General features: G+C 43.4%; 1 protein-coding gene across 3 annotated transcripts in view; it reads left to right on the forward strand.

Annotated features, from left to right (window-relative positions):
- Positions 1-26,022, forward strand: part of asic2 (acid sensing ion channel subunit 2) — an 80,100-nt gene extending 54,078 nt beyond the window's left edge. Inside the window, exons 3-11 of one of the 3 annotated variants that reach the window (XM_087809989.1) lie at positions 683-833; positions 2,420-2,547; positions 18,074-18,224; positions 18,450-18,506; positions 22,910-23,063; positions 23,122-23,213; positions 23,272-23,351; positions 25,185-25,247; positions 25,306-26,022. In XM_087809989.1, the coding sequence (XP_087666115.1) occupies positions 683-833; positions 2,420-2,547; positions 18,074-18,224; positions 18,450-18,506; positions 22,910-23,063; positions 23,122-23,213; positions 23,272-23,351; positions 25,185-25,247; positions 25,306-25,389 (960 nt within the window). In that variant the 3' untranslated portion in view covers positions 25,390-26,022. The remainder of the gene's footprint in view (positions 1-682; positions 834-2,419; positions 2,548-18,073; positions 18,225-18,449; positions 18,507-22,909; positions 23,064-23,121; positions 23,214-23,271; positions 23,352-25,184; positions 25,248-25,305) is intronic. The other 2 variants (XM_087809987.1, XM_087809988.1) reach the window with 2 other exon arrangements.
- Positions 26,023-26,266: the final 244 nt, after the last annotated feature.

Here is a 26,266-nt window from a genome sequence, read left to right on the forward strand (position 1 = left end):
GTGTCTCCCACCAATGGTGTGTGTAGCTGGTGTGTGTCTCACACCAATGGTGTGTGTAGCTGGTGTGTGTCTCCCACCAATGGTGTGTGTAGCTGGTGTGTGTCTCACACCAATGGTGTGTGTAGCTGGTGTGTCTCTCCCACCAATGGTGTGTGTAGCTGGTGTGTGTCTCCCACCAATGGTGTGTGTAGCTGGTGTGTGTCTCACACCAATGGTGTGTGTAGCTGGTGTGTGTCTCCCACCAATGGTGTGTGTAGCTGGTGTGTGTCTCACACCAATGGTGTGTGTAGCTGGTGTGTCTCACACCAATGGTGTGTGTAGCTGGTGTGTGTCTCCCACCAATGGTGTGTGTAGCTGGTGTGTCTCTCCCACCAATGGTGTGTGTAGCTGGTGTGTGTCTCCCACCAATGGTGTGTGTAGCTGGTGTGTGTCTCACACCAATGGTGTGTGTAGCTGGTGTGTCTCTCCCACCAATGGTGTGTGTAGCTGGTGTGTGTCTCCCACCAATGGTGTGTGTAGCTGGTGTGTGTCTCACACCAATGGTGTGTAGCTGGTGTGTGTCTCCCACCAATGGTGTGTGTAGCTGGTGTGTCTCTCACACCAATGGTGTGTGTAGCTGGTGTGTGTCTCCCACCAATGGTGTGTGTAGCTGGTGTGTGTCTCACACCTGCTCTCCTCTCAGGTGTTCACCAGGTATGGAAAGTGCTACACCTTCAACGCGGCAGAAGACGGGAAGTCTCTCCGGACGACCATGAAGGGAGGAACCGGCAACGGTCTGGAGATCATGTTGGACATCGAGCAGGACGAGTACCTGCCGGTGTGGAGCGACACAGGTAAGGACCTCACCTGAGATCTTCACCACGTTCCTGTGACTCACTGAAGCTTCAGGGTTTGAAGAGAAACATCTCAACAACCTTCTCTGAAGACACTTCAACGTGTCCTTCATCATCAATATTTCAACTTCCTCGTGAAGATGTTCGACTTGTTTCACTCGTCCTTGTGATGAACTCTGAGTGAAGATCTGTCAATCATTTCTCAGAGCGCTAGCGTAACTCTGTTAGCTGTTAGCACTGTAAGCTGTTAACACTGACAGTTAGCAATGTTAACAGCTAAGAGCTAACAGTGATAACAGAGTTAACTGTTAACACTTAGCAGTGCTAACAGAGCTAACAGTTAACAGTTATCAGTGATAACAGTTAACGGTGCTAACAGAGCTAACAGTTAGCATTTCTAACAGAGCCAACAGTTAACAGTGCTTACAGAGCTAACAGTTAACAGTTAGCAGTGCTAACAGAGCTAACATTTAGCAGTGCTAACAGAGTTAACAGTAAGCAGTGATAACAGAGCTAACAGTTAGCAGTGCTAAAAGAGCTAACAGTTAGCAGTGCTAACAGAGCTAACATTTAGCAGTGCTAACAGAGTTAACATTTAGCAGTGATAACAGAGCTAACATTTAGCAGTGCTAACAGAGTTAACATTTAGCAGTGCTAACAGAGTTAACATTTAGCAGTGATAACAGAGCTAACAGTTAGCAGTGCTAAAAGAGTTAACAGTTAGCAGTGCTAACAGAGCTAACATTTAGCAGTGCTAACAGAGTTAACAGTTAGCAGTGATAACAGAGCTAACAGTTAGCAGTGCTAAAAGAGCTAACAGTTAGCAGTGCTAACAGAGCTTACATTTAGCAGTGCTAACAGAGTTAACAGTTAGCAGTGATAACAGAGCTAACAGTTAGCAGTGCTAAAAGAGTTAACAGTTAGCAGTGCTAACATAGCTAACATTTAGCAGTGCTAACAGAGTTAACATTTAGCAGTGATAACAGAGCTAACAGTTAGCAGTGCTAAAAGAGTTAACAGTTAGCAGTGCTAACAGAGCTAACTGTTAACTCACTAGCTAAGCTAGTAAAAGAACAATTCAGTTTTAAACTTCCTCCTTTATATAGTCAGAGTTGGCGAAGCTTTGGTGTGACAGTCGCACTCATGGCTACGATCAAGAAGTTACATTAGAAGTGTTTGACCTTGAAACATGTCGAGACTAACAAGGAAGTGAAACTTGTTTCTCTCGACTTTTCTGGTTTGAAACACTTTGTTCTCCTCATTTCTGTGAGTTTGTTTGTATTCAGTTTTATTTTACAGTTTTTCAAATGTCTAATTTTCTTTATCCAATTAAAATAAAATCCTTTCTGATGGGGTCTGTCCCAGCTACCCAGTGTGAGAGGCGGGGGACACCCTGGACAGGCCTGTCTCAGGACACACAAAGACACACAACAATCACACACACACTCACACCTGCAGACAAGTTCTCTGTGTGTGTTTGTGCTGTGGGAGGAAACCGGAGTTCCTGGAGTAAACGTGTTGTCATCTGTGTTTCATTTGTCCTCTGAGCTCATGGCTACGACGTGAAGAGTCTCTTCTTCTTCCAGAGGACACGGCGTTTGAAGCCGGGGTCAGGGTTCAAATCCACAGCCAGGCCGAGCCGCCCTTCGTCCACGAGCTGGGGTTCGGAGTCGCCCCAGGATTCCAGACGTTCGTGGCCACACAGGAGCAGAGAGTGAGTCTAGAAGTTGAACCTTGTCTACACTAACTAGAACTAGTGAGTCTAGAAGTTGAACCTTGTCTACACTAACTAGAACTAGTGAGTCTAGAAGTTGAACCCTCGTCTACAATAACTAGAACTAGTGAGTCTAGAAGTTGAACCCTCGTCTACACTAACTAGAACTAGTGAGTCTAGAAGTTGAACCCTCGTCTACACTAACTAGAACTAGTGAGTCTAGAAGTTGAACCCTCGTCTACACTAACTAGAACTAGTGAGTCTAGAAGTTGAACCCTCGTCTACACTAACTAGAACTAGTGAGTCTAGAAGTTGAACCTTGTCTACACTAACTAGAACTAGTGAGTCTAGAAGTTGAACCTTGTCTACACTAACTAGAACTAGTGAGTCTAGAAGTTGAACCTTGTCTACACTAACTAGAACTAGTGAGTCTAGAAGTTGAACCTTGTCTACACTAACTAGAACTAGTGAGTCTAGAAGTTGAACCTTGTCTACACTAACTAGAACTAGTGAGTCTAGAAGTTGAACCTTGTCTACACTAACTAGAACTAGTGAGTCTAGAAGTTGAACCTTGTCTACACTAACTAGAACTAGTGAGTCTAGAAGAAGTTGAACCCTCGTCTACACTAACTAGAACTAGTGAGTCTAGAAGTTGAACCTTGTCTACACTAACTAGAACTAGTGAGTCTAGAAGTTGAACCTTGTCTTCACTAACTAGAACTAGTGAGTCTAGAAGTTGAACCTTGTCTACACTAACTAGAACTAGTGAGTCTAGAAGTTGAACCTTGTCTACACTAACTAGAACTAGTGAGTCTAGAAGTTGAACCCTCGTCTACACTAACTAGAACTAGTGAGTCTAGAAGTTGAACCTTGTCTACACTAACTAGAACTAGTGAGTCTAGAAGTTGAACCCTCGTCTACACTAACTAGAACTAGTGAGTCTAGAAGTTGAACCTTGTCTACACTAACTAGAACTAGTGAGTCTAGAAGTTGAACCCTCGTCTACACTAACTAGAACTAGTGAGTCTAGAAGTTGAACCTTGTCTACACTAACTAGAACTAGTGAGTCTAGAAGTTGAACCCTCGTCTACACTAACTAGAACTAGTGAGTCTAGAAGTTGAACCTTGTCTACACTAACTAGAACTAGTGAGTCTAGAAGTTGAACCCTCGTCTACACTAACTAGAACTAGTGAGTCTAGAAGTTGAACCTTGTCTACACTAACTAGAACTAGTGAGTCTAGAAGTTGAACCTTGTCTACACTAACTAGAACTAGTGAGTCTAGAAGTTGAACCTTGTCTACACTAACTAGAACTAGTGAGTCTAGAAGTTGAACCTTGTCTACACTAACTAGAACTAGTGAGTCTAGAAGAAGTTGATCCCTCGTCTACACTAACTAGAACTAGTGAGTCTAGAAGAAGTTGAACCTTGTCTACACTAACTAGAACTAGTGAGTCTAGAAGAAGTTGATCCCTCGTCTACACTAACTAGAACTAGTGAGTCTAGAAGAAGTTGATCCCTCGTCTACACTAACTAGAACTAGTGAGTCCAGAAGAAGTTGAACCCTCGTCTACACTAACTAGAACTAGTGAGTCTAGAAGTTGAACCCTCGTCTACACTAACTAGAACTAGTGAGTCTAGAAGTTGAACCCTCGTCTACACTAACTAGAACTAGTGAGTCTAGAAGTTGAACCTTGTCTACACTAACTAGAACTAGTGAGTCTAGAAGTTGAACCTTGTCTACACTAACTAGAACTAGTGAGTCTAGAAGTTGAACCCTCGTCTACACTAACTAGAACTAGTGAGTCTAGAAGTTGAACCCTCGTCTACACTAACTAGAACTAGTGAGTCTAGAAGTTGAACCCTCGTCTACACTAACTAGAACTAGTGAGTCTAGAAGTTGAACCCTCGTCTACACTAACTAGAACTAGTGAGTCTAGAAGTTGAACCTTGTCTACACTAACTAGAACTAGTGAGTCTAGAAGTTGAACCCTCGTCTACACTAACTAGAACTAGTGAGTCTAGAAGTTGAACCCTCGTCTACACTAACTAGAACTAGTGAGTCTAGAAGTTGAACCCTCGTCTACACTAACTAGAACTAGTGAGTCTAGAAGTTGAACCTTGTCTACACTAACTAGAACTAGTGAGTCTAAAAGTTGAACCTTGTCTACACTAACTAGAACTAGTGAGTCTAGAAGTTGAACCTTGTCTACACTAACTAGAACTAGTGAGTCTAGAAGTTGAACCTTGTCTACACTAACTAGAACTAGTGAGTCTAGAAGTTGAACCTTGTCTACACTAACTAGAACTAGTGAGTCTAGAAGTTGAACCTTGTCTACACTAACTAGAACTAGTGAGTCTAGAAGAAGTTGAACCCTCGTCTACACTAACTAGAACTAGTGAGTCTAGAAGTTGAACCTTGTCTACACTAACTAGAACTAGTGAGTCTAGAAGTTGAACCTTGTCTTCACTAACTAGAACTAGTGAGTCTAGAAGTTGAACCTTGTCTACACTAACTAGAACTAGTGAGTCTAGAAGTTGAACCTTGTCTACACTAACTAGAACTAGTGAGTCTAGAAGTTGAACCCTCGTCTACACTAACTAGAACTAGTGAGTCTAGAAGTTGAACCTTGTCTACACTAACTAGAACTAGTGAGTCTAGAAGTTGAACCCTCGTCTACACTAACTAGAACTAGTGAGTCTAGAAGTTGAACCTTGTCTACACTAACTAGAACTAGTGAGTCTAGAAGTTGAACCCTCGTCTACACTAACTAGAACTAGTGAGTCTAGAAGTTGAACCTTGTCTACACTAACTAGAACTAGTGAGTCTAGAAGTTGAACCCTCGTCTACACTAACTAGAACTAGTGAGTCTAGAAGTTGAACCTTGTCTACACTAACTAGAACTAGTGAGTCTAGAAGTTGAACCCTCGTCTACACTAACTAGAACTAGTGAGTCTAGAAGTTGAACCTTGTCTACACTAACTAGAACTAGTGAGTCTAGAAGTTGAACCTTGTCTACACTAACTAGAACTAGTGAGTCTAGAAGTTGAACCTTGTCTACACTAACTAGAACTAGTGAGTCTAGAAGTTGAACCTTGTCTACACTAACTAGAACTAGTGAGTCTAGAAGTTGAACCTTGTCTACACTAACTAGAACTAGTGAGTCTAGAAGAAGTTGATCCCTCGTCTACACTAACTAGAACTAGTGAGTCTAGAAGAAGTTGAACCTTGTCTACACTAACTAGAACTAGTGAGTCTAGAAGAAGTTGATCCCTCGTCTACACTAACTAGAACTAGTGAGTCTAGAAGAAGTTGATCCCTCGTCTACACTAACTAGAACTAGTGAGTCCAGAAGAAGTTGAACCCTCGTCTACACTAACTAGAACTAGTGAGTCTAGAAGAAGTTGATCCCTCGTCTACACTAACTAGAACTAGTGAGTCCAGAAGAAGTTGAACCCTCGTCTACACTAACTAGAACTAGTGAGTCTATAAGAAGTTGATCCCTCGTCTACACTAACTAGAACTAGTGAGTCCAGAAGAAGTTGAACCCTCGTCTACACTTACTAGAACTAGTGAGTCTAGAAGTTGAACCTTGTCTACACTAACTAGAACTAGTGAGTCCAGAAGAAGTTGAACCCTTGTCTACACTAACTAGAACTAGTGAGTCCAGAAGAAGTTGAACCTTGTCTACACTAACTAGAACTAGTGAGTCTAGAAGAAGTTGATCCCTCATCTACACTAACTAGAACTAGTGAGTCTAGAAGAAGTTGATCCCTCGTCTACACTAACTAGAACTAGTGAGTCCAGAAGAAGTTGAACCCTCGTCTACACTAACTAGAACTAGTGAGTCTAGAAGAAGTTGATCCCTCGTCTACACTAACTAGAACTAGTGAGTCCAGAAGAAGTTGAACCCTCGTCTACACTAACTAGAACTAGTGAGTCTATAAGAAGATGATCCCTCGTCTACACTAACTAGAACTAGTGAGTCCAGAAGAAGTTGAACCCTCGTCTACACTAACTAGAACTAGTGAGTCTAGAAGTTGAACCTTGTCTACACTAACTAGAACTAGTGAGTCCAGAAGAAGTTGAACCCTTGTCTACACTAACTAGAACTAGTGAGTCCAGAAGAAGTTGAACCCTTGTCTACACTAACTAGAACTAGTGAGTCTAGAAGAAGTTGATCCCTCGTCTACACTAACTAGAACTAGTGAGTCCAGAAGAAGTTGAACCCTCGTCTACACTAACTAGAACTAGTGAGTCTAGAAGAAGTTGAACCCTCGTCTACACTAAATATAACTAGTGAGTCTAGAAGAAGTCGAACCCTCGTCTACACTAACTAGAACTAGTGAGTCTAGAAGAAGTTGAACCCTCGTCTACACTAACTAGAACTAGTGAGTCTAGAAGAAGTTGAACCCTTGTCTACACTAACTAGAACTAGTGAGTCTAGAAGAAGTCGAACCCTCGTCTACACTAACTAGAACTAGTGAGTCTAGAAGAAGTTGAACCCTCGTCTACACTAACTAGAACTAGTGAGTCTAGAAGAAGTTGAACCCTCGTCTACACTAACTAGAACTAGTGAGTCTAGAAGAAGTTGAACCCTCGTCTACACTAACTAGAACTAGTGAGTCCAGAAGAAGTTGAACCCTTGTCTACACTAACTAGAACTAGTGAGTCTAGAAGAAGTTGATCCCTCGTCTACACTAACTAGAACTAGTGAGTCCAGAAGAAGTTGAACCCTCGTCTACACTAACTAGAACTAGTGAGTCTAGAAGAAATTGAACCCTCGTCTACACTAACTAGAACTAGTGAGTCTAGAAGAAGTCGAACCCTCGTCTACACTAACTAGAACTAGTGAGTCTAGAAGAAGTTGAACCCTCGTCTACACTAACTAGAACTAGTGAGTCTAGAAGAGGTTGAACCCTCGTCTACACTAACTAGAACTAGTGAGTCTAGAAGAGGTTGAACCCTCGTCTACACTAACTAGAACTAGTGAGTCTAGAAGAAGTTGAACCCTCGTCTACACTAACTAGAACTAGTGAGTCTAGAAGAAGTTGAACCCTCGTCTACACTAACTAGAACTAGTGAGTCTAGAAGAAGTTGAACCCTCGTCTACACTAACTACAACTAGTGAGTCTAGAAGAAGTTGAACCCTCGTCTACACTAACTACAACTAGTGAGTCTAGAAGAAGTTGAACCCTCGTCTACACTAATTAGAACTAGTGAGTCTAGAAGTTGAACCCTCGTCTACACTAACTAGAACTAGTGAGTCAAGAAGAGGTTGAACCCTCGTCTACACTAATTAGAACTAGTGAGTCTAGAAGTTGATCCCTCGTCTACACTAACTAGAACTAGTGAGTCTAGAAGTTGAACCCTCGTCTACACTAACTAGAACTAGTGAGTCTAGAAGAAGTTGAACCCTCGTCTACACTAATTAGAACTAGTGAGTCTAGAAGAGGTTGAACCCTCGTCTACACTAACTACAACTAGTGAGTCTAGAAGAGGTTGAACCCTCATCTACACTAACTAGAACTAGTGAGTCAAGAAGAGGTTGAACCCTCGTCTACACTAATTAGAACTAGTGAGTCTAGAAGTTGAACCTTGTCTACACTAACTAGAACTAGTGAGTCTAGAAGAAGTTGAACCCTCGTCTACACTAACTAGAACTAGTGAGTCTAGAAGAAGTTGATCCCTCGTCTACACTAATTAGAACTAGTGAGTCTAGAAGTTGAACTCTCGTCTACACTAACTAGAACTAGTGAGTCTAGAAGAGGTTGAACCCTCATCTACACTAACTAGAACTAGTGAGTCAAGAAGAGGTTGAACCCTCGTCTACACTAATTAGAACTAGTGAGTCTAGAAGTTGAACCCTCGTCTACACTAACTAGAACTAGTGAGTCTAGAAGAGGTTGAACCCTCATCTACACTAACTAGAACTAGTGAGTCAAGAAGAGGTTGAACCCTCGTCTACACTAATTAGAACTAGCGAGTCTAGAAGTTGAACCCTCGTCTACACTAACTAGAACTAGTGAGTCTAGAAGAGGTTGAACCCTCATCTACACTAACTAGAACTAGTGAGTCAAGAAGAGGTTGAACCCTCGTCTACACTAATTAGAACTAGTGAGTCTAGAAGTTGAACCCTCGTCTACACTAACTAGAACTAGTGAGTCTAGAAGTTGAACCCTCGTCTACACTAACTAGAACTAGTGAGTCTAGAAGAAGTTGATCCCTCGTCTACACTAACTAGAACTAGTGAGTCTAGAAGAGGTTGAACCCTCGTCTACACTAATTAGAACTAGTGAGTCTAGAAGAGGTTGAACCCTCGTCTACACTAACTAGAACTAGTGAGTCCAGAAGAAGTTGAACCCTCGTCTACACTAACTAGAACTAGTGAGTCAAGAAGAAGTTGAACCCTCGTCTACACTAACTAGAACTAGTGAGTCAAGAAGAGGTTGAACCCTCGTCTACACTAACTAGAACTAGTGAGTCCAGAAGAAGTTGAACCCTCGTCTACACTAACTAGAACTAGTGAGTCTAGAAGAAGTTGAACCCTCGTCTACACTAACTAGAACTAGTGAGTCTAGAAGAAGTCGAACCCTCGTCTACACTAACTAGAACTAGTGAGTCTAGAAGAAGTTGAACCCTCGTCTACACTAACTAGAACTAGTGAGTCTAGAAGAGGTTGAACCCTCGTCTACACTAACTAGAACTAGTGAGTCTAGAAGAGGTTGAACCCTCGTCTACACTAACTAGAACTAGTGAGTCTAGAAGAAGTTGAACCCTCGTCTACACTAACTAGAACTAGTGAGTCTAGAAGAAGTTGAACCCTCGTCTACACTAACTAGAACTAGTGAGTCTAGAAGAAGTTGAACCCTCGTCTACACTAACTAGAACTAGTGAGTCTAGAAGAAGTTGAACCCTCGTCTACACTAACTACAACTAGTGAGTCTAGAAGAAGTTGAACCCTCGTCTACACTAATTAGAACTAGTGAGTCTAGAAGTTGAACCCTCGTCTACACTAACTAGAACTAGTGAGTCAAGAAGAGGTTGAACCCTCGTCTACACTAATTAGAACTAGTGAGTCTAGAAGTTGATCCCTCGTCTACACTAACTAGAACTAGTGAGTCTAGAAGTTGAACCCTCGTCTACACTAACTAGAACTAGTGAGTCTAGAAGAAGTTGAACCCTCGTCTACACTAATTAGAACTAGTGAGTCTAGAAGAGGTTGAACCCTCGTCTACACTAACTACAACTAGTGAGTCTAGAAGAGGTTGAACCCTCGTCTACACTAACTAGAACTAGTGAGTCAAGAAGAGGTTGAACCCTCGTCTACACTAATTAGAACTAGTGAGTCTAGAAGTTGAACCTTGTCTACACTAACTCGAACTACTGAGTCTAGAAGAAGTTGAACCCTCGTCTACACTAACTAGAACTAGTGAGTCTAGAAGAAGTTGATCCCTCGTCTACACTAATTAGAACTAGTGAGTCTAGAAGTTGAACTCTCGTCTACACTAACTAGAACTAGTGAGTCTAGAAGAGGTTGAACCCTCATCTACACTAACTAGAACTAGTGAGTCAAGAAGAGGTTGAACCCTCGTCTACACTAATTAGAACTAGTGAGTCTAGAAGTTGAACCCTCGTCTACACTAACTAGAACTAGTGAGTCTAGAAGAGGTTGAACCCTCATCTACACTAACTAGAACTAGTGAGTCAAGAAGAGGTTGAACCCTCGTCTACACTAATTAGAACTAGCGAGTCTAGAAGTTGAACCCTCGTCTACACTAACTAGAACTAGTGAGTCTAGAAGAGGTTGAACCCTCGTCTACACTAATTAGAACTAGTGAGTCTAGAAGTTGAACCCTCGTCTACACTAACTAGAACTAGTGAGTCTAGAAGTTGAACCCTCGTCTACACTAACTAGAACTAGTGAGTCTAGAAGAAGTTGATCCCTCGTCTACACTAACTAGAACTAGTGAGTCTAGAAGAGGTTGAACCCTCGTCTACACTAATTAGAACTAGTGAGTCTAGAAGAGGTTGAACCCTCGTCTACACTAACTAGAACTAGTGAGTCCAGAAGAAGTTGAACCCTCGTCTACACTAACTAGAACTAGTGAGTCAATAAGAAGTTGAACCCTCGTCTACACTAACTAGAACTAGTGAGTCAAGAAGAGGTTGAACCCTCGTCTACACTAACTAGAACTAGTGAGTCAAGAAGAGGTTGAACCCTCGTCTACACTAACTAGAACTAGTGAGTCAAGAAGAGGTTGAACCCTCGTCTACACTAATTAGAACTAGTGAGTCTAGAAGTTGAACCCTCGTCTACACTAACTAGAACTAGTGAGTCCAGAAGAAGTTGATCCCTCGTCTACACTAACTAGAACTAGTGAGTCTAGAAGAGGTTGAACCCTCGTCTACACTAATTAGAACTAGTGAGTCTAGAAGAGGTTGAACCCTCGTCTACACTAACTAGAACTAGTGAGTCCAGAAGAAGTTGAACCCTCGTCTACACTAACTAGAACTAGTGAGTCTAGAAGAAGTTGAACCCTCGTCTACACTAATTAGAACTAGTGAGTCTAGAAGAGGTTGAACCCTCGTCTACACTAACTAGAACTAGTGAGTCAAGAAGAGGTTGAACCCTCGTCTACACTAATTAGAACTAGTGAGTCTAGAAGTTGAACCCTCGTCTACACTAACTAGAACTAGTGAGTCTAGAAGAAGTTGATCCCTCGTCTACACTAACTAGAACTAGTGAGTCTAGAAGAGGTTGAACCCTCGTCTACACTAATTAGAACTAGTGAGTCTAGAAGAGGTTGAACCCTCGTCTACACTAACTAGAACTAGTGAGTCCAGAAGAAGTTGAACCCTCGTCTACACTAACTAGAACTAGTGAGTCTAGAAGAAGTTGAACCCTCGTCTACACTAATTAGAACTAGTGAGTCTAGAAGAGGTTGAACCCTCGTCTACACTAACTAGAACTAGTGAGTCAAGAAGAGGTTGAACCCTCGTCTACACTAATTAGAACTAGTGAGTCTAGAAGATGAACCCTCGTCTACACTAACTAGAACTAGTGAGTCCAGAAGAAGTTAAACCCTCGTCTACATTAACTAGAACTAGTGAGTCTAGAAGAAGTTGAACCCTCGTCTACACTAACTAGAACTAGTGAGTCTAGAAGAAGTTGAACCCTCGTCTACACTAATTAGAACTAGTGAGTCTAGAAGAAGTTGAACCCTCGTCTACACTAATTAGAACTAGTGAGTCTAGAAGAAGTTGAACCCTTGTCTAAACTAACTAGAACTAGTGAGTCTAGAAGAAGTTGAACCCTCGTCTACACTAACTAGAACTAGTGAGTCTAGAAGAAGTTGAACCCTCGTCTACACTGATGGGAACTAGTGAGTCAAGAAGAAGTTGAACCCTCGTCTACACTAACTAGAACTAGTGAGTCTAGAAGAAGTTGAATCCTCGTCTACACTAACTAGAACTTGTGAGTCTAGAAGAAGTTGAACCCTCGTCTACACTAACTAGAACTAGTGAGTCTAGAAGAAGTTGAACCCTCGTCTACACTAACTAGAACTAGTGAGTCTAGAAGAAGTTGAACCCTCATCTACACTAACTAGAACTAGTGAGTCTAGAAGAAGTTGAACCCTCGTCTACACTAACTAGAACTAGTGAGTCTAGAAGAAGTTGAACCCTCGTCTACACTAACTAGAACTAGTGAGTCTAGAAGAAGTTGAACCCTCGTCTACACTAACTACAACTAGTGAGTCTAGAAGAAGTTGAACCCTCGTCTACACTAATTAGAACTAGTGAGTCTAGAAGTTGAACCCTCGTCTACACTAACTAGAACTAGTGAGTCAAGAAGAGGTTGAACCCTCGTCTACACTAATTAGAACTAGTGAGTCTAGAAGTTGATCCCTCGTCTACACTAACTAGAACTAGTGAGTCTAGAAGTTGAACCCTCGTCTACACTAACTAGAACTAGTGAGTCTAGAAGAAGTTGAACCCTCGTCTACACTAATTAGAACTAGTGAGTCTAGAAGAGGTTGAACCCTCGTCTACACTAACTACAACTAGTGAGTCTAGAAGAGGTTGAACCCTCGTCTACACTAACTAGAACTAGTGAGTCAAGAAGAGGTTGAACCCTCGTCTACACTAATTAGAACTAGTGAGTCTAGAAGTTGAACCTTGTCTACACTAACTCGAACTACTGAGTCTAGAAGAAGTTGAACCCTCGTCTACACTAACTAGAACTAGTGAGTCTAGAAGAAGTTGATCCCTCGTCTACACTAATTAGAACTAGTGAGTCTAGAAGTTGAACTCTCGTCTACACTAACTAGAACTAGTGAGTCTAGAAGAGGTTGAACCCTCATCTACACTAACTAGAACTAGTGAGTCAAGAAGAGGTTGAACCCTCGTCTACACTAATTAGAACTAGTGAGTCTAGAAGTTGAACCCTCGTCTACACTAACTAGAACTAGTGAGTCTAGAAGAGGTTGAACCCTCATCTACACTAACTAGAACTAGTGAGTCAAGAAGAGGTTGAACCCTCGTCTACACTAATTAGAACTAGCGAGTCTAGAAGTTGAACCCTCGTCTACACTAACTAGAACTAGTGAGTCTAGAAGAGGTTGAACCCTCGTCTACACTAATTAGAACTAGTGAGTCTAGAAGTTGAACCCTCGTCTACACTAACTAGAACTAGTGAGTCTAGAAGTTGAACCCTCGTCTACACTAACTAGAACTAGTGAGTCTAGAAGAAGTTGATCCCTCGTCTACACTAACTAGAACTAGTGAGTCTAGAAGAGGTTGAACCCTCGTCTACACTAATTAGAACTAGTGAGTCTAGAAGAGGTTGAACCCTCGTCTACACTAACTAGAACTAGTGAGTCCAGAAGAAGTTGAACCCTCGTCTACACTAACTAGAACTAGTGAGTCAATAAGAAGTTGAACCCTCGTCTACACTAACTAGAACTAGTGAGTCAAGAAGAGGTTGAACCCTCGTCTACACTAACTAGAACTAGTGAGTCAAGAAGAGGTTGAACCCTCGTCTACACTAACTAGAACTAGTGAGTCAAGAAGAGGTTGAACCCTCGTCTACACTAATTAGAACTAGTGAGTCTAGAAGTTGAACCCTCGTCTACACTAACTAGAACTAGTGAGTCCAGAAGAAGTTGATCCCTCGTCTACACTAACTAGAACTAGTGAGTCTAGAAGAGGTTGAACCCTCGTCTACACTAATTAGAACTAGTGAGTCTAGAAGAGGTTGAACCCTCGTCTACACTAACTAGAACTAGTGAGTCCAGAAGAAGTTGAACCCTCGTCTACACTAACTAGAACTAGTGAGTCTAGAAGAAGTTGAACCCTCGTCTACACTAATTAGAACTAGTGAGTCTAGAAGAGGTTGAACCCTCGTCTACACTAACTAGAACTAGTGAGTCAAGAAGAGGTTGAACCCTCGTCTACACTAATTAGAACTAGTGAGTCTAGAAGTTGAACCCTCGTCTACACTAACTAGAACTAGTGAGTCTAGAAGAAGTTGATCCCTCGTCTACACTAACTAGAACTAGTGAGTCTAGAAGAGGTTGAACCCTCGTCTACACTAATTAGAACTAGTGAGTCTAGAAGAGGTTGAACCCTCGTCTACACTAACTAGAACTAGTGAGTCCAGAAGAAGTTGAACCCTCGTCTACACTAACTAGAACTAGTGAGTCTAGAAGAAGTTGAACCCTCGTCTACACTAATTAGAACTAGTGAGTCTAGAAGAGGTTGAACCCTCGTCTACACTAACTAGAACTAGTGAGTCAAGAAGAGGTTGAACCCTCGTCTACACTAATTAGAACTAGTGAGTCTAGAAGATGAACCCTCGTCTACACTAACTAGAACTAGTGAGTCCAGAAGAAGTTAAACCCTCGTCTACATTAACTAGAACTAGTGAGTCTAGAAGAAGTTGAACCCTCGTCTACACTAACTAGAACTAGTGAGTCTAGAAGAAGTTGAACCCTCGTCTACACTAATTAGAACTAGTGAGTCTAGAAGAAGTTGAACCCTCGTCTACACTAATTAGAACTAGTGAGTCTAGAAGAAGTTGAACCCTTGTCTAAACTAACTAGAACTAGTGAGTCTAGAAGAAGTTGAACCCTCGTCTACACTAACTAGAACTAGTGAGTCTAGAAGAAGTTGAACCCTCGTCTACACTGATGGGAACTAGTGAGTCAAGAAGAAGTTGAACCCTCGTCTACACTAACTAGAACTAGTGAGTCTAGAAGAAGTTGAATCCTCGTCTACACTAACTAGAACTTGTGAGTCTAGAAGAAGTTGAACCCTCGTCTACACTAACTAGAACTAGTGAGTCTAGAAGAAGTTGAACCCTCGTCTACACTAACTAGAACTAGTGAGTCTAGAAGAAGTTGAACCCTCATCTACACTAACTAGAACTAGTGAGTCTAGAAGAAGTTGAACCCTCGTCTACACTAACTAGAACTAGTGAGTCTAGAAGAAGTTGAACCCTCGTCTACACTAACTAGAACTAGTGAGTCTAGAAGAAGTTGAACCCTCGTCTACACTAACTACAACTAGTGAGTCTAGAAGAAGTTGAACCCTCGTCTACACTAATTAGAACTAGTGAGTCTAGAAGTTGAACCCTCGTCTACACTAACTAGAACTAGTGAGTCAAGAAGAGGTTGAACCCTCGTCTACACTAATTAGAACTAGTGAGTCTAGAAGTTGATCCCTCGTCTACACTAACTAGAACTAGTGAGTCTAGAAGTTGAACCCTCGTCTACACTAACTAGAACTAGTGAGTCTAGAAGAAGTTGAACCCTCGTCTACACTAATTAGAACTAGTGAGTCTAGAAGAGGTTGAACCCTCGTCTACACTAACTACAACTAGTGAGTCTAGAAGAGGTTGAACCCTCGTCTACACTAACTAGAACTAGTGAGTCAAGAAGAGGTTGAACCCTCGTCTACACTAATTAGAACTAGTGAGTCTAGAAGTTGAACCTTGTCTACACTAACTCGAACTACTGAGTCTAGAAGAAGTTGAACCCTCGTCTACACTAACTAGAACTAGTGAGTCTAGAAGAAGTTGATCCCTCGTCTACACTAATTAGAACTAGTGAGTCTAGAAGTTGAACTCTCGTCTACACTAACTAGAACTAGTGAGTCTAGAAGAGGTTGAACCCTCATCTACACTAACTAGAACTAGTGAGTCAAGAAGAGGTTGAACCCTCGTCTACACTAATTAGAACTAGTGAGTCTAGAAGTTGAACCCTCGTCTACACTAACTAGAACTAGTGAGTCTAGAAGAGGTTGAACCCTCATCTACACTAACTAGAACTAGTGAGTCAAGAAGAGGTTGAACCCTCGTCTACACTAATTAGAACTAGCGAGTCTAGAAGTTGAACCCTCGTCTACACTAACTAGAACTAGTGAGTCTAGAAGAGGTTGAACCCTCATCTACACTAACTAGAACTAGTGAGTCAAGAAGAGGTTGAACCCTCGTCTACACTAATTAGAACTAGTGAGTCTAGAAGTTGAACCCTCGTCTACACTAACTAGAACTAGTGAGTCTAGAAGTTGAACCCTCGTCTACACTAACTAGAACTAGTGAGTCTAGAAGAAGTTGATCCCTCGTCTACACTAACTAGAACTAGTGAGTCTAGAAGAGGTTGAACCCTCGTCTACACTAATTAGAACTAGTGAGTCTAGAAGAGGTTGAACCCTCGTCTACACTAACTAGAACTAGTGAGTCCAGAAGAAGTTGAACCCTCGTCTACACTAACTAGAACTAGTGAGTCTAGAAGAAGTTGAACCCTCGTCTACACTAACTAGAACTAGTGAGTCAAGAAGAGGTTGAACCCTCGTCTACACTAATTAGAACTAGTGAGTCTAGAAGTTGAACCCTCGTCTACACTAACTAGAACTAGTGAGTCTAGAAGAAGTTGATCCCTCGTCTACACTAACTAGAACTAGTGAGTCTAGAAGAGGTTGAACCCTCGTCTACACTAATTAGAACTAGTGAGTCTAGAAGAGGTTGAACCCTCGTCTACACTAACTAGAACTAGTGAGTCCAGAAGAAGTTGAACCCTCGTCTACACTAACTAGAACTAGTGAGTCTAGAAGAAGTTGAACCCTCGTCTACACTAATTAGAACTAGTGAGTCTAGAAGAGGTTGAACCCTCGTCTACACTAACTAGAACTAGTGAGTCAAGAAGAGCTTGAACCCTCGTCTACACTAATTAGAACTAGTGAGTCTAGAAGATGAACCCTCGTCTACACTAACTAGAACTAGTGAGTCCAGAAGAAGTTAAACCCTCGTCTACATTAACTAGAACTAGTGAGTCTAGAAGAAGTTGAACCTTCGTCTACACTAACTAGAACTAGTGAGTCTAGAAGAAGTTGAACCCTCGTCTACACTAATTAGAACTAGTGAGTCTAGAAGAAGTTGAACCCTCGTCTACACTAATTAGAACTAGTGAGTCTAGAAGAAGTTGAACCCTTGTCTAAACTAACTAGAACTAGTGAGTCTAGAAGAAGTTGAACCCTCGTCTACACTAACTAGAACTAGTGAGTCTAGAAGAAGTTGAACCCTCGTCTACACTGATGGGAACTAGTGAGTCAAGAAGAAGTTGAACCCTCGTCTACACTAACTAGAACTAGTGAGTCTAGAAGAAGTTGAATCCTCGTCTACACTAACTAGAACTTGTGAGTCTAGAAGAAGTTGAACCCTCGTCTACACTAACTAGAACTAGTGAGTCTAGAAGAAGTTGAACCCTCGTCTACACTAACTAGAACTAGTGAGTCTAGAAGAAGTTGAACCCTCATCTACACTAACTAGAACTAGTGAGTCTAGAAGAAGTTGAACCCTCGTCTACACTAACTAGAACTAGTGAGTCTAGAAGAACTTGAATCCTCGTCTACACTAACTAGAACTTGTGAGTCTAGAAGAAGTTGAACCCTCGTCTACACTAACTAGAACTAGTGAGTCTAGAAGAAGTTGAACCCTCGTCTACACTAACTAGAACTAGTGAGTCTAGAAGAAGTTGAACCCTCGTCTACACTAACTAGAACTAGTGAGTCTAGAAGAAGTTGATCCCTCGTCTACACTAACTAGAACTAGTGAGTCTAGAAGAAGTTGAACCCTCGTCTACACTAACTAGAACTAGTGAGTCCAGAAGAAGTTGAACCCTCGTCTACACTAACTAGAACTAGTGATCTCAAGTTAAGTTTGTATCGAGGAAGTAACGACGCCGTTTAGTAACAGTTCCTACTCTGACCACTAGATGGAGGCACAGAGTTGATCATCATCACCTACATTATCATTTAAGAGAATACGTTAGCGTGTGAGCTTAGTTAGCGTGTTAGCTTTGTTAGCTTGATAACTGTGTTAGCTTTGTATGCTTGTGACCTTTGCAAGTGTTGTTAGCTTTGTTAGCTTGTGAGTTTTGATAGCTTTGTGAGCTTTATTAGCTTTGCTAGCCTGAGCCGCTAAAGTTGTTGATGCTGGAATGGGACTGACTCTCCTCACCTGCAGCTCACCTACCTGCCTCCCCCGTGGGGAGAGTGCGAGTCCAAGGCCATGGAGTCGGGGTTCTTCCAGGTGTACAGCGTGACGGCCTGTAGGATCGACTGTGAGACGCGATACATCGTAGAGAACTGTAACTGCAGGATGGTTCACATGCCAGGTGAGTCTCTCCAGTCTTCGTCCATCAGAGGCTCAGAACTCCTTCTCATTCCCAGAAGTCTGATAGAGATTTGAACCATCGAGCTTCATGTCCTTGTCCGAGTCACCACGTCATCCTCTGCCATCATAGCTGAGAGTAAACAGTTTTCACAACTTGTTTCTCTGCGTCTGAAAGAATCTCTTCTAGAATCTTCTTTTCTTCCTGATGTTGTTGTTTGATCTGCAGGCGACGCTTCGTACTGCACACCTGAGCAGTACAAGGACTGTGCCGAGCCTGCCCTGGGTGAGTACACAACATCTACACAACATCTACACAACATCTGCACTACATCTGCACTACATCTGCACTACATCTACACAACCTCTACACAACATCTGCACTACATCTGCACTACATCTGCACTACATCTGCACTACATCTACACAACATCTGCACAACATCTACACAACATCTACACAACATCTGCACTACATCTGCACTACATCTGCACTACATCTACACAACCTCTGCACTACATCTACACAACACCTACACAACACCTACACAACATCTACACAACCATCTACACAACCATCTACACAACCAGCTACACAACCAGCTACACAACCAGCAACACAACCAGCTACACAACCAGCTACACAACCATCTACACAACCATCTACACAACCATCTACACAACCATCTACACAACCAGCTACACAACCATCTACACAACCATCTACACAACCAGCTACACAACCATCTACACAACCATCTACACAACCTCTACACAACATCTGCACTACATCTACACAACACCTACACAACCATCTACACAACCATCTACACAACCATCTACACAACCATCTACACAACCAGCTACACAACCAGCAACACAACCAGCTACACAACCATCTACACAACCATCTACACAACATCTACACAACATCTACACAACATCTACACTACATCTACACAACCATCTACAGACCAGCTACACAACCAGCTACACAACATCTACACAAACATCTACACAACATCTACACAACATCTACACAACCATCTACAGGCCAGCTACACAACCAGCTACACAACCAGCTACACAACCAGCTACACAACACTGAGAACAAGCTCAAGATTTGAACTTCTTTGAAAGACGGTGATGTTTGTGGATGATGTAGTGATTGTGGACGGGAAGGTAAAAGAGGCAGATGAAGGGAGGTGAAGAAGAGAGTGCAGACAGGGTGGAGCAGAAACAATGTTGATGAACGTTGAAGAAGAAACTTGTGACTTTAATAAGTTTCTGGTGTTAGATTGTCTCCGAGGGTCAGATTGACCCGTGACAGTCGTTGCGATCTCGAGCCTCCATGTTGCTGCGAGAGGAAAGTGAAGATGTTTCTGCACTAATCTTGACCTCTGGGGCCCATCGCCCCCTGCTGGTCGAACTCATTCCAGCGAGTCAACAGATTAGAAAGACTCGGATCAGGAAGTCTCGCTGAACGACTCATTAGCATAAGACAGGATGTGATTTTCTTCCTGAGAACGACGTGACTCGGAGCCTCGGAGCAGCATTAGAGCTCAGTGGGGCTCCAGGCTCCAGGCCCGTCTGAGGAGGAAGATCTGCTTCTCTTTCTGAATCCACCACGAAGATGAAACCATGTTTGTTCTTGTAGTTATAGATGTTGACATAATATTTATTATTTGTTTATTTCAGGTTTTAACAGTCGCACACTTTTGTCCACACTTTTGTCCACACTTTTGTCCACACCTTTGTTGTCAGGTGTTGTCAGGTGTTGTCAGGTGTTGTCATGTGTTGTCATGTGTTGTCAGGTGTTGTCATGTGTTGTCAGGTGTTGTCATGTGTTGTCAGGTGTTGTCAGGTGTTGTCAGGTGTTGTCAGGTGTTGTCAGGTGTTGTCAGGTGTTGTCATGTGTTGTCAGGTGTTGTCAGGTGTTGTCAGGTGTTGTCAGGTGTTGTCAGGTGTTGTCAGGTGTTGTCATGTGTTGTCAGGTGTTGTCAGGTGTTGTCAGGTGTTGTCAGGTGTTGTCATGTGTTGTCATGTGTTGTCAGGTGTTGTCATGTGTTGTCAGGTGTTGTCATGTGTTGTCAGGTGTTGTCAGGTGTTGTCAGGTGTTGTCAGGTGTTGTCAGGTGTTGTCATGTGTTGTCATGTGTTGTCAGGTGTTGTCAGGTGTTGTCAGGTGTTGTCATGTGTTGTCATGTGTTGTCATGTGTTGTCATGTGTTGTCAGGTGTTGTCAGGTGTTGTCATGTGTTGTCAGGTGTTGTCAGGTGTTGTCAGGTGTTGTCATGTGTTGTCATGTGTTGTCATGTGTTGTCATGTGTTGTCATGTGTTGTCAGGTGTTGTCAGGTGTTGTCATGTGTTGTCAGGTGTTGTCAGGTGTTGTCATGTGTTGTCATGTGTTGTCATGTGTTGTCAGGTGTTGTCAGGTGTTGTCATGTGTTGTCAGGTGTTGTCAGGTGTTGTCATGTGTTGTCAGGTGTTGTCAGGTGTTGTCATGTGTTGTCATGTGTTGTCTACAAATAATGTTTTTGTTGAAGTATTTGTTACTTTTTAATGTTGAATGTTTTCCTTCATGAGATGAATGTTGGATTGAATCATGTTCTGAAGATAAAGGAGACGTTCAACATGTTGAAACATGTGAAGGTCAACCGTGTCCAGGTCTGAGTCGTGATGAGAGTTTGACCTTCAAGAGAAGCTTCTGATCGTGTCGACGAATAAAGAGAAGAATCTTTACGAGTCGATTCATGTGCAGCGAGTCTGAATCTTCTGATGCTCACTTTATGTTGTTACATCGTTGATGCAAATATTGTGACTTTAACTGTGTCAGCATTTGTTTATTATCAAACTTGTTTTTTTTATTTTATTGATTTATTTAATTTATTCACATGTTCGACACATGTTCGACACATGTTCGACACATGTTCGACACATGTTAGACACATGTTAGACACATGTTAGACACATGTTAGACACATGTTCGACACATGTTCGACACATGTTCGACACATGTTCGACACATGTTCGACACATGTTCGACACATGTTCGACACATGTTCGACACATGTTCGACACATGTTCGACACATGTTCGACACATGTTCGACACATGTTCGACACATGTTAGACACATGTTAGACACATGTTAGACACATGTTAGACACATGTTAGACACATGTTAGACACATGTTAGACACATGTTAGACACATGTTCAACACATGTTAGACACATGTTAGACACATGATAGACACATGATAGACACATGATAGACACATGTTAGACACATGTTAGACACATGTTAGACACATGATAGACACATGTTAGACACATGATAGACACATGATAGACACATGTTAGACACATGTTAGACACATGTTAGACACATGTTAGACACATGTTAGTCACATGTTAGACACACGTTAGACACATGTTCGACACATCTTAGTCACATGTAAGTCACATGTTAGTCACATGTTAGACACATGTTAGACACATGTTAGTCACATGTTAGTCACATGTTAGTCTCATGTTAGACACATGTTAGACACATCTTAGTCACATGTTAGTCACATGTTAGTCACATGTTAGACACATGTTAGTCACATGTTAGTCACATGTTAGTCACATGTTAGTCACATGTTAGACACATGTTAGTCACATGTTAGTCACATGTTAGTCACATGTTAGTCACATGTTAGACACATGTTAGTCACATGTTAGACACATCTTAGTCACATGTTAGACACATGTTAGTCACATGTTAGTCACATGTTAGACACATCTTAGTCACATGTTAGTCACATGTTAGACACATCTTAGTAACATGTTAGACACATGTTAGACACATGTTAGTCACATGTTGTAACAAGTTGGCATGGGGGGAAAGGAGGTTTGGGGCACAGGTGCGGACCCAGGGGTCTCTTAAAGTTATCCCCGGAGGAATAACCACAAAATCGCACAAGCGACTACAGGGGAGGGGAGAAAACAAAAAGCACAAGGCTACCTTTTAATAACCAAAACTAAAGTGAGAACCAAACCACTGCTTCCAAGCAGCTGAACGAAAGACAAGAAACTTGAACAATATTTTTCTGTAACTCAGAGGGCACTCAGAGTGAACCTCTCACCATCGCATAGAGCAAACAATGAGCAGCACAGAGCACTGGGGTCTCAGGGCAGATATAGCCTCGTCACACCTGGGCTCAATCAGCCAATCAGTGCACACACCTGATTGCAGAGAGTGAATCAGTCACCATTCTCACGGAGGCGAAACACTCGTCACATGTTAGACACATGTTAGTCACATGTTTGTCACATGTTAGTCACATGTTAGACACATGTTAGTCACATGTTAGACACATGTAAGTCACATGTAAGTCACATGTTAGTCACATGTTAGTCACATGTTAGTCACATGTTAGACACATGTTAGTCACATGTTAGTCACATGTTAGTCACATGTTAGTCACATGTTAGACACATGTTAGACACATGTTAGTCACATGTTAGACACATGTTAGTCACATGTTAGTCACATCTTAGACACATGTTATTCACATGTTAGACACATGTTCGACACTTGTTAGTCACATGTTAGTCACATGTTAGACACATGTTAGACTCATGTTAGACACATGTTAGACACATGTTACTCACATAACTCATCCTCCTCCTCTGATGTTCTGAAGCCAAACTCTCGGCTCTAGAGAGCAGCAGCTGCATGTGTCGTTCTCCCTGCAACATGACGCGCTACAACAAGGAGCTGTCGATGGTGAAGATCCCGAGCAAGACGTCGGCCAGATACCTGCAGAAGAAGTTCAACAAGTCGGAGAAATACATCTCGTGAGTCAAAAGTGTCTCCTGTGAAGGTTCGACTCGTGATTGACGTGTTTGTCTTCAGTGACAACATCCTGGTTCTGGACGTTTTCTTCGAGGCGCTAAACTACGAGACCATCGAGCAGAAGAAGGCGTACGAGGTGGCGGGTCTGCTGGGTGAGTCTCTGCGAGTCTCCATCTTTTCCTCCTCGTCTTCACTCTCGTCTCTCTGCAGGAGACATCGGAGGTCAGATGGGTCTCTTCATCGGAGCCAGCATCCTCACCATCCTGGAGCTGTTCGACTTCGCCTACGAGGTCTGTGACTCATTCCAGTAACTCACTCCAGTGACTCACCCCAGTGACTCACTCCAGTGACTCACTCCAGTGACTCACTCCAGTGACTCACTCCAGTGACTCACTCCAGTGACTCACTCCAGTGACTCCCTCCAGTGACTCACTCCAGTGACTCCCTCCAGTGACTCACTCCAGTGACTCACTCCAGTGACTCACTCCAGTGACTCCCTCCAGTGACTCACTCCAGTGACTCCCTCCAGTGACTCCCTCCAGTGACTCACTCCAGTGACTCCCTCCAGTGACTCACTCCAGTGACTCCCTCCAGTGACTCCCTCCAGTGACTCACTCCAGTGACTCCCTCCAGTGACTCACGCCAGTGACTCACTCTAGTGACTCCCTCCAGTGACTCCCTCCAGTGACTCACTCCAGTGACTCCCTCCAGTGACTCACTCCAGTGACTCCCTCCAGTGACTCCCTCCAGTGACTCACTCCAGTGACTCCCTCCAGTGACTCACGCCAGTGACTCACTCTAGTGACTCCCTCCAGTGACTCCCTCCAGTGACTCACTCCAGTGACTCCCTCCAGTGACTCACTCCAGTGACTCCCTCCAGTGACTCCCTCCAGTGACTCACTCCAGTGACTCCCTCCAGTGACTCCCTCCAGTGACTCACTCCAGTGACTCCCTCCAGTGACTCCCTCCAGTGACTCACTCCAGTGACTCACTCCAGTGACTCCCTCCAGTGACTCCCTCCAGTGACTCACTCCAGTGACTCACTCCAGTGACTCACTCCAGTGACTCCCTCCAGTGACTCACTCCAGTGACTCCCTCCAGTGACTCCCTCCAGTGACTCCCTCCAGTGACTCACTCCAGTGACTCACTCCAGTGACTCCCTCCAGTGACTCACTCCAGTGACTCACTCCAGTGACTCCCTCCAGTGACTCACTCCAGTGACTCCCTCCAGTGACTCCCTCCAGTGACTCACTCCAGTGACTCACTCCAGTGACTCCCTCCAGTGACTCACTCCAGTGACTCCCTCCAGTGACTCCCTCCAGTGACTCCCTCCAGTGACTCACTCCAGTGACTCACTCCAGTGACTCCCTCCAGTGACTCACTCCAGTGACTCACTCCAGTGACTCACTCCAGTGACTCACTCCAGTGACTCACTCCAGTGACTCACTCCAGTGACTCCCTCCAGTGACTCACTCCAGTGACTCCCTCCAGTGACTCCCTCCAGTGACTCCCTCCAGTGACTCACTCCAGTGACTCACTCCAGTGACTCCCTCCAGTGACTCACTCCAGTGACTCACTCCAGTGACTCCCTCCAGTGACTCACTCCAGTGACTCCCTCCAGTGACTCCCTCCAGTGACTCACTCCAGTGACTCACTCCAGTGACTCCCTCCAGTGACTCACTCCAGTGACTCCCTCCAGTGACTCCCTCCAGTGACTCCCTCCAGTGACTCACTCCAGTGACTCACTCCAGTGACTCCCTCCAGTGACTCCCTCCAGTGACTCACTCCAGTGACTCACTCCAGTGACTCACTCCAGTGACTCCCTCCAGTGACTCACTCCAGTGACTCCCTCCAGTGACTCCCTCCAGTGACTCACTCCAGTGACTCACTCCAGTGACTCACTCCAGTGACTCCCTCCAGTGACTCCCTCCAGTGACTCCCTCCAGTGACTCCCTCCAGTGACTCACTCCAGTGACTCACTCCAGTGACTCACTCCAGTCTAAACTTCATTGTCCTTTTCTTTATTTGTAATTTCTTAAGAATATAAAGAATTGTTTTTATACATTTTTCTTCTCGATCATTTGAACATATTCCTGAGCATCTGATCAGTGGATGTTCTTCAGGTGGTGAAGGAGCGACTGCTGGAGGTCCTGAGCAGAGAAGAAGAAGACGAGAGGGAGGAGGTGGTGAGATCCTGATCTTCTGTCCGTCCTTCAAGTGTCTCAGCAGCATCTGTGTCCTCAGAGCTCCTGCGAGCCGACGGCCAATCACACGGAGTCCGTCAGTCACACGGTGACCCGGGGCGTCCTGGAGGAGATCGCCTGCTGAGGCTCCGCCCCCTCCTGAGACTGACCGGGCGTCCAGTGACGGACCCGGAGCGAGGGTCGAGGGTCGAGGGTCGAGGGTCGAGGAAGCTCCTCCTGACACGAACATGCATGTGGACGTCGAGATTTGAACCATCGACCCGCTCGCCTCGCCACGAGGATGATTGACAGGAGTCCAGTTTCGAACCGACAACTTCACCAAAAACGTTCTCTGACTCGAGCAGTTTGATCTGAACCGACTCTTCTGACTCACGTGAATGACTCACAGTACAATCAGCGGATGACATCACTTCCTGTCCCATCTGAGAACCTTGTTAGATCCATGAAGTTAAACCTGGTCAACACTGTGAGCGACTCTTCCTGTGACCCTTCGTCTCTTCACGACCTTCATGTCGTTCGACCTTCATGTTGTTCTTTAACTTCTCTTTCAGTTTCTAGACGTTTTATTTTTTAATGTCTCCGTGACAACAGATGGATCTACTCGGGGTTCTCCACAGGAGTGTTGGGATTATGATTCTCCATCTGCTTCTTCTCTTCTCTGTTCTTCTTCTTCTCTTCTTCTCTTCTTCTCTTCTTCACTTCTTCTCTTCTTCTCTTCTTCTCTTCTTCACTTCTTCTCTTCTTCTCTTCTCTTTTCTCTTCTCTTTTCTTCTCTTCTTCTCTTCTTCTCTTCTTCTCTTCTTCTCTTCTCTGTTCTTCTTCTTCTCTTCTCTTTTCTCTTCTCTTTTCTCTTTTCTCTTCTCTTTTCTTCTCTTCTTCTCTTCTTCTCTTCTTCTCTTCTCTTTTCTTCTCTTCTCTCTGTTGACATGTTTGTGTTTCATTGTAAAAAATATTAAAAGAGAAAAGTTTTTATTTTCTTCTTCTGGTTCTTTGACTTCAAA

The sequence above is a fragment of the Callionymus lyra genome, chromosome 15, assembly GCF_982586985.1.
Source record: "Callionymus lyra chromosome 15, fCalLyr1.hap1.1, whole genome shotgun sequence".
Lineage (NCBI taxonomy): Eukaryota > Metazoa > Chordata > Actinopteri > Syngnathiformes > Callionymidae > Callionymus > Callionymus lyra.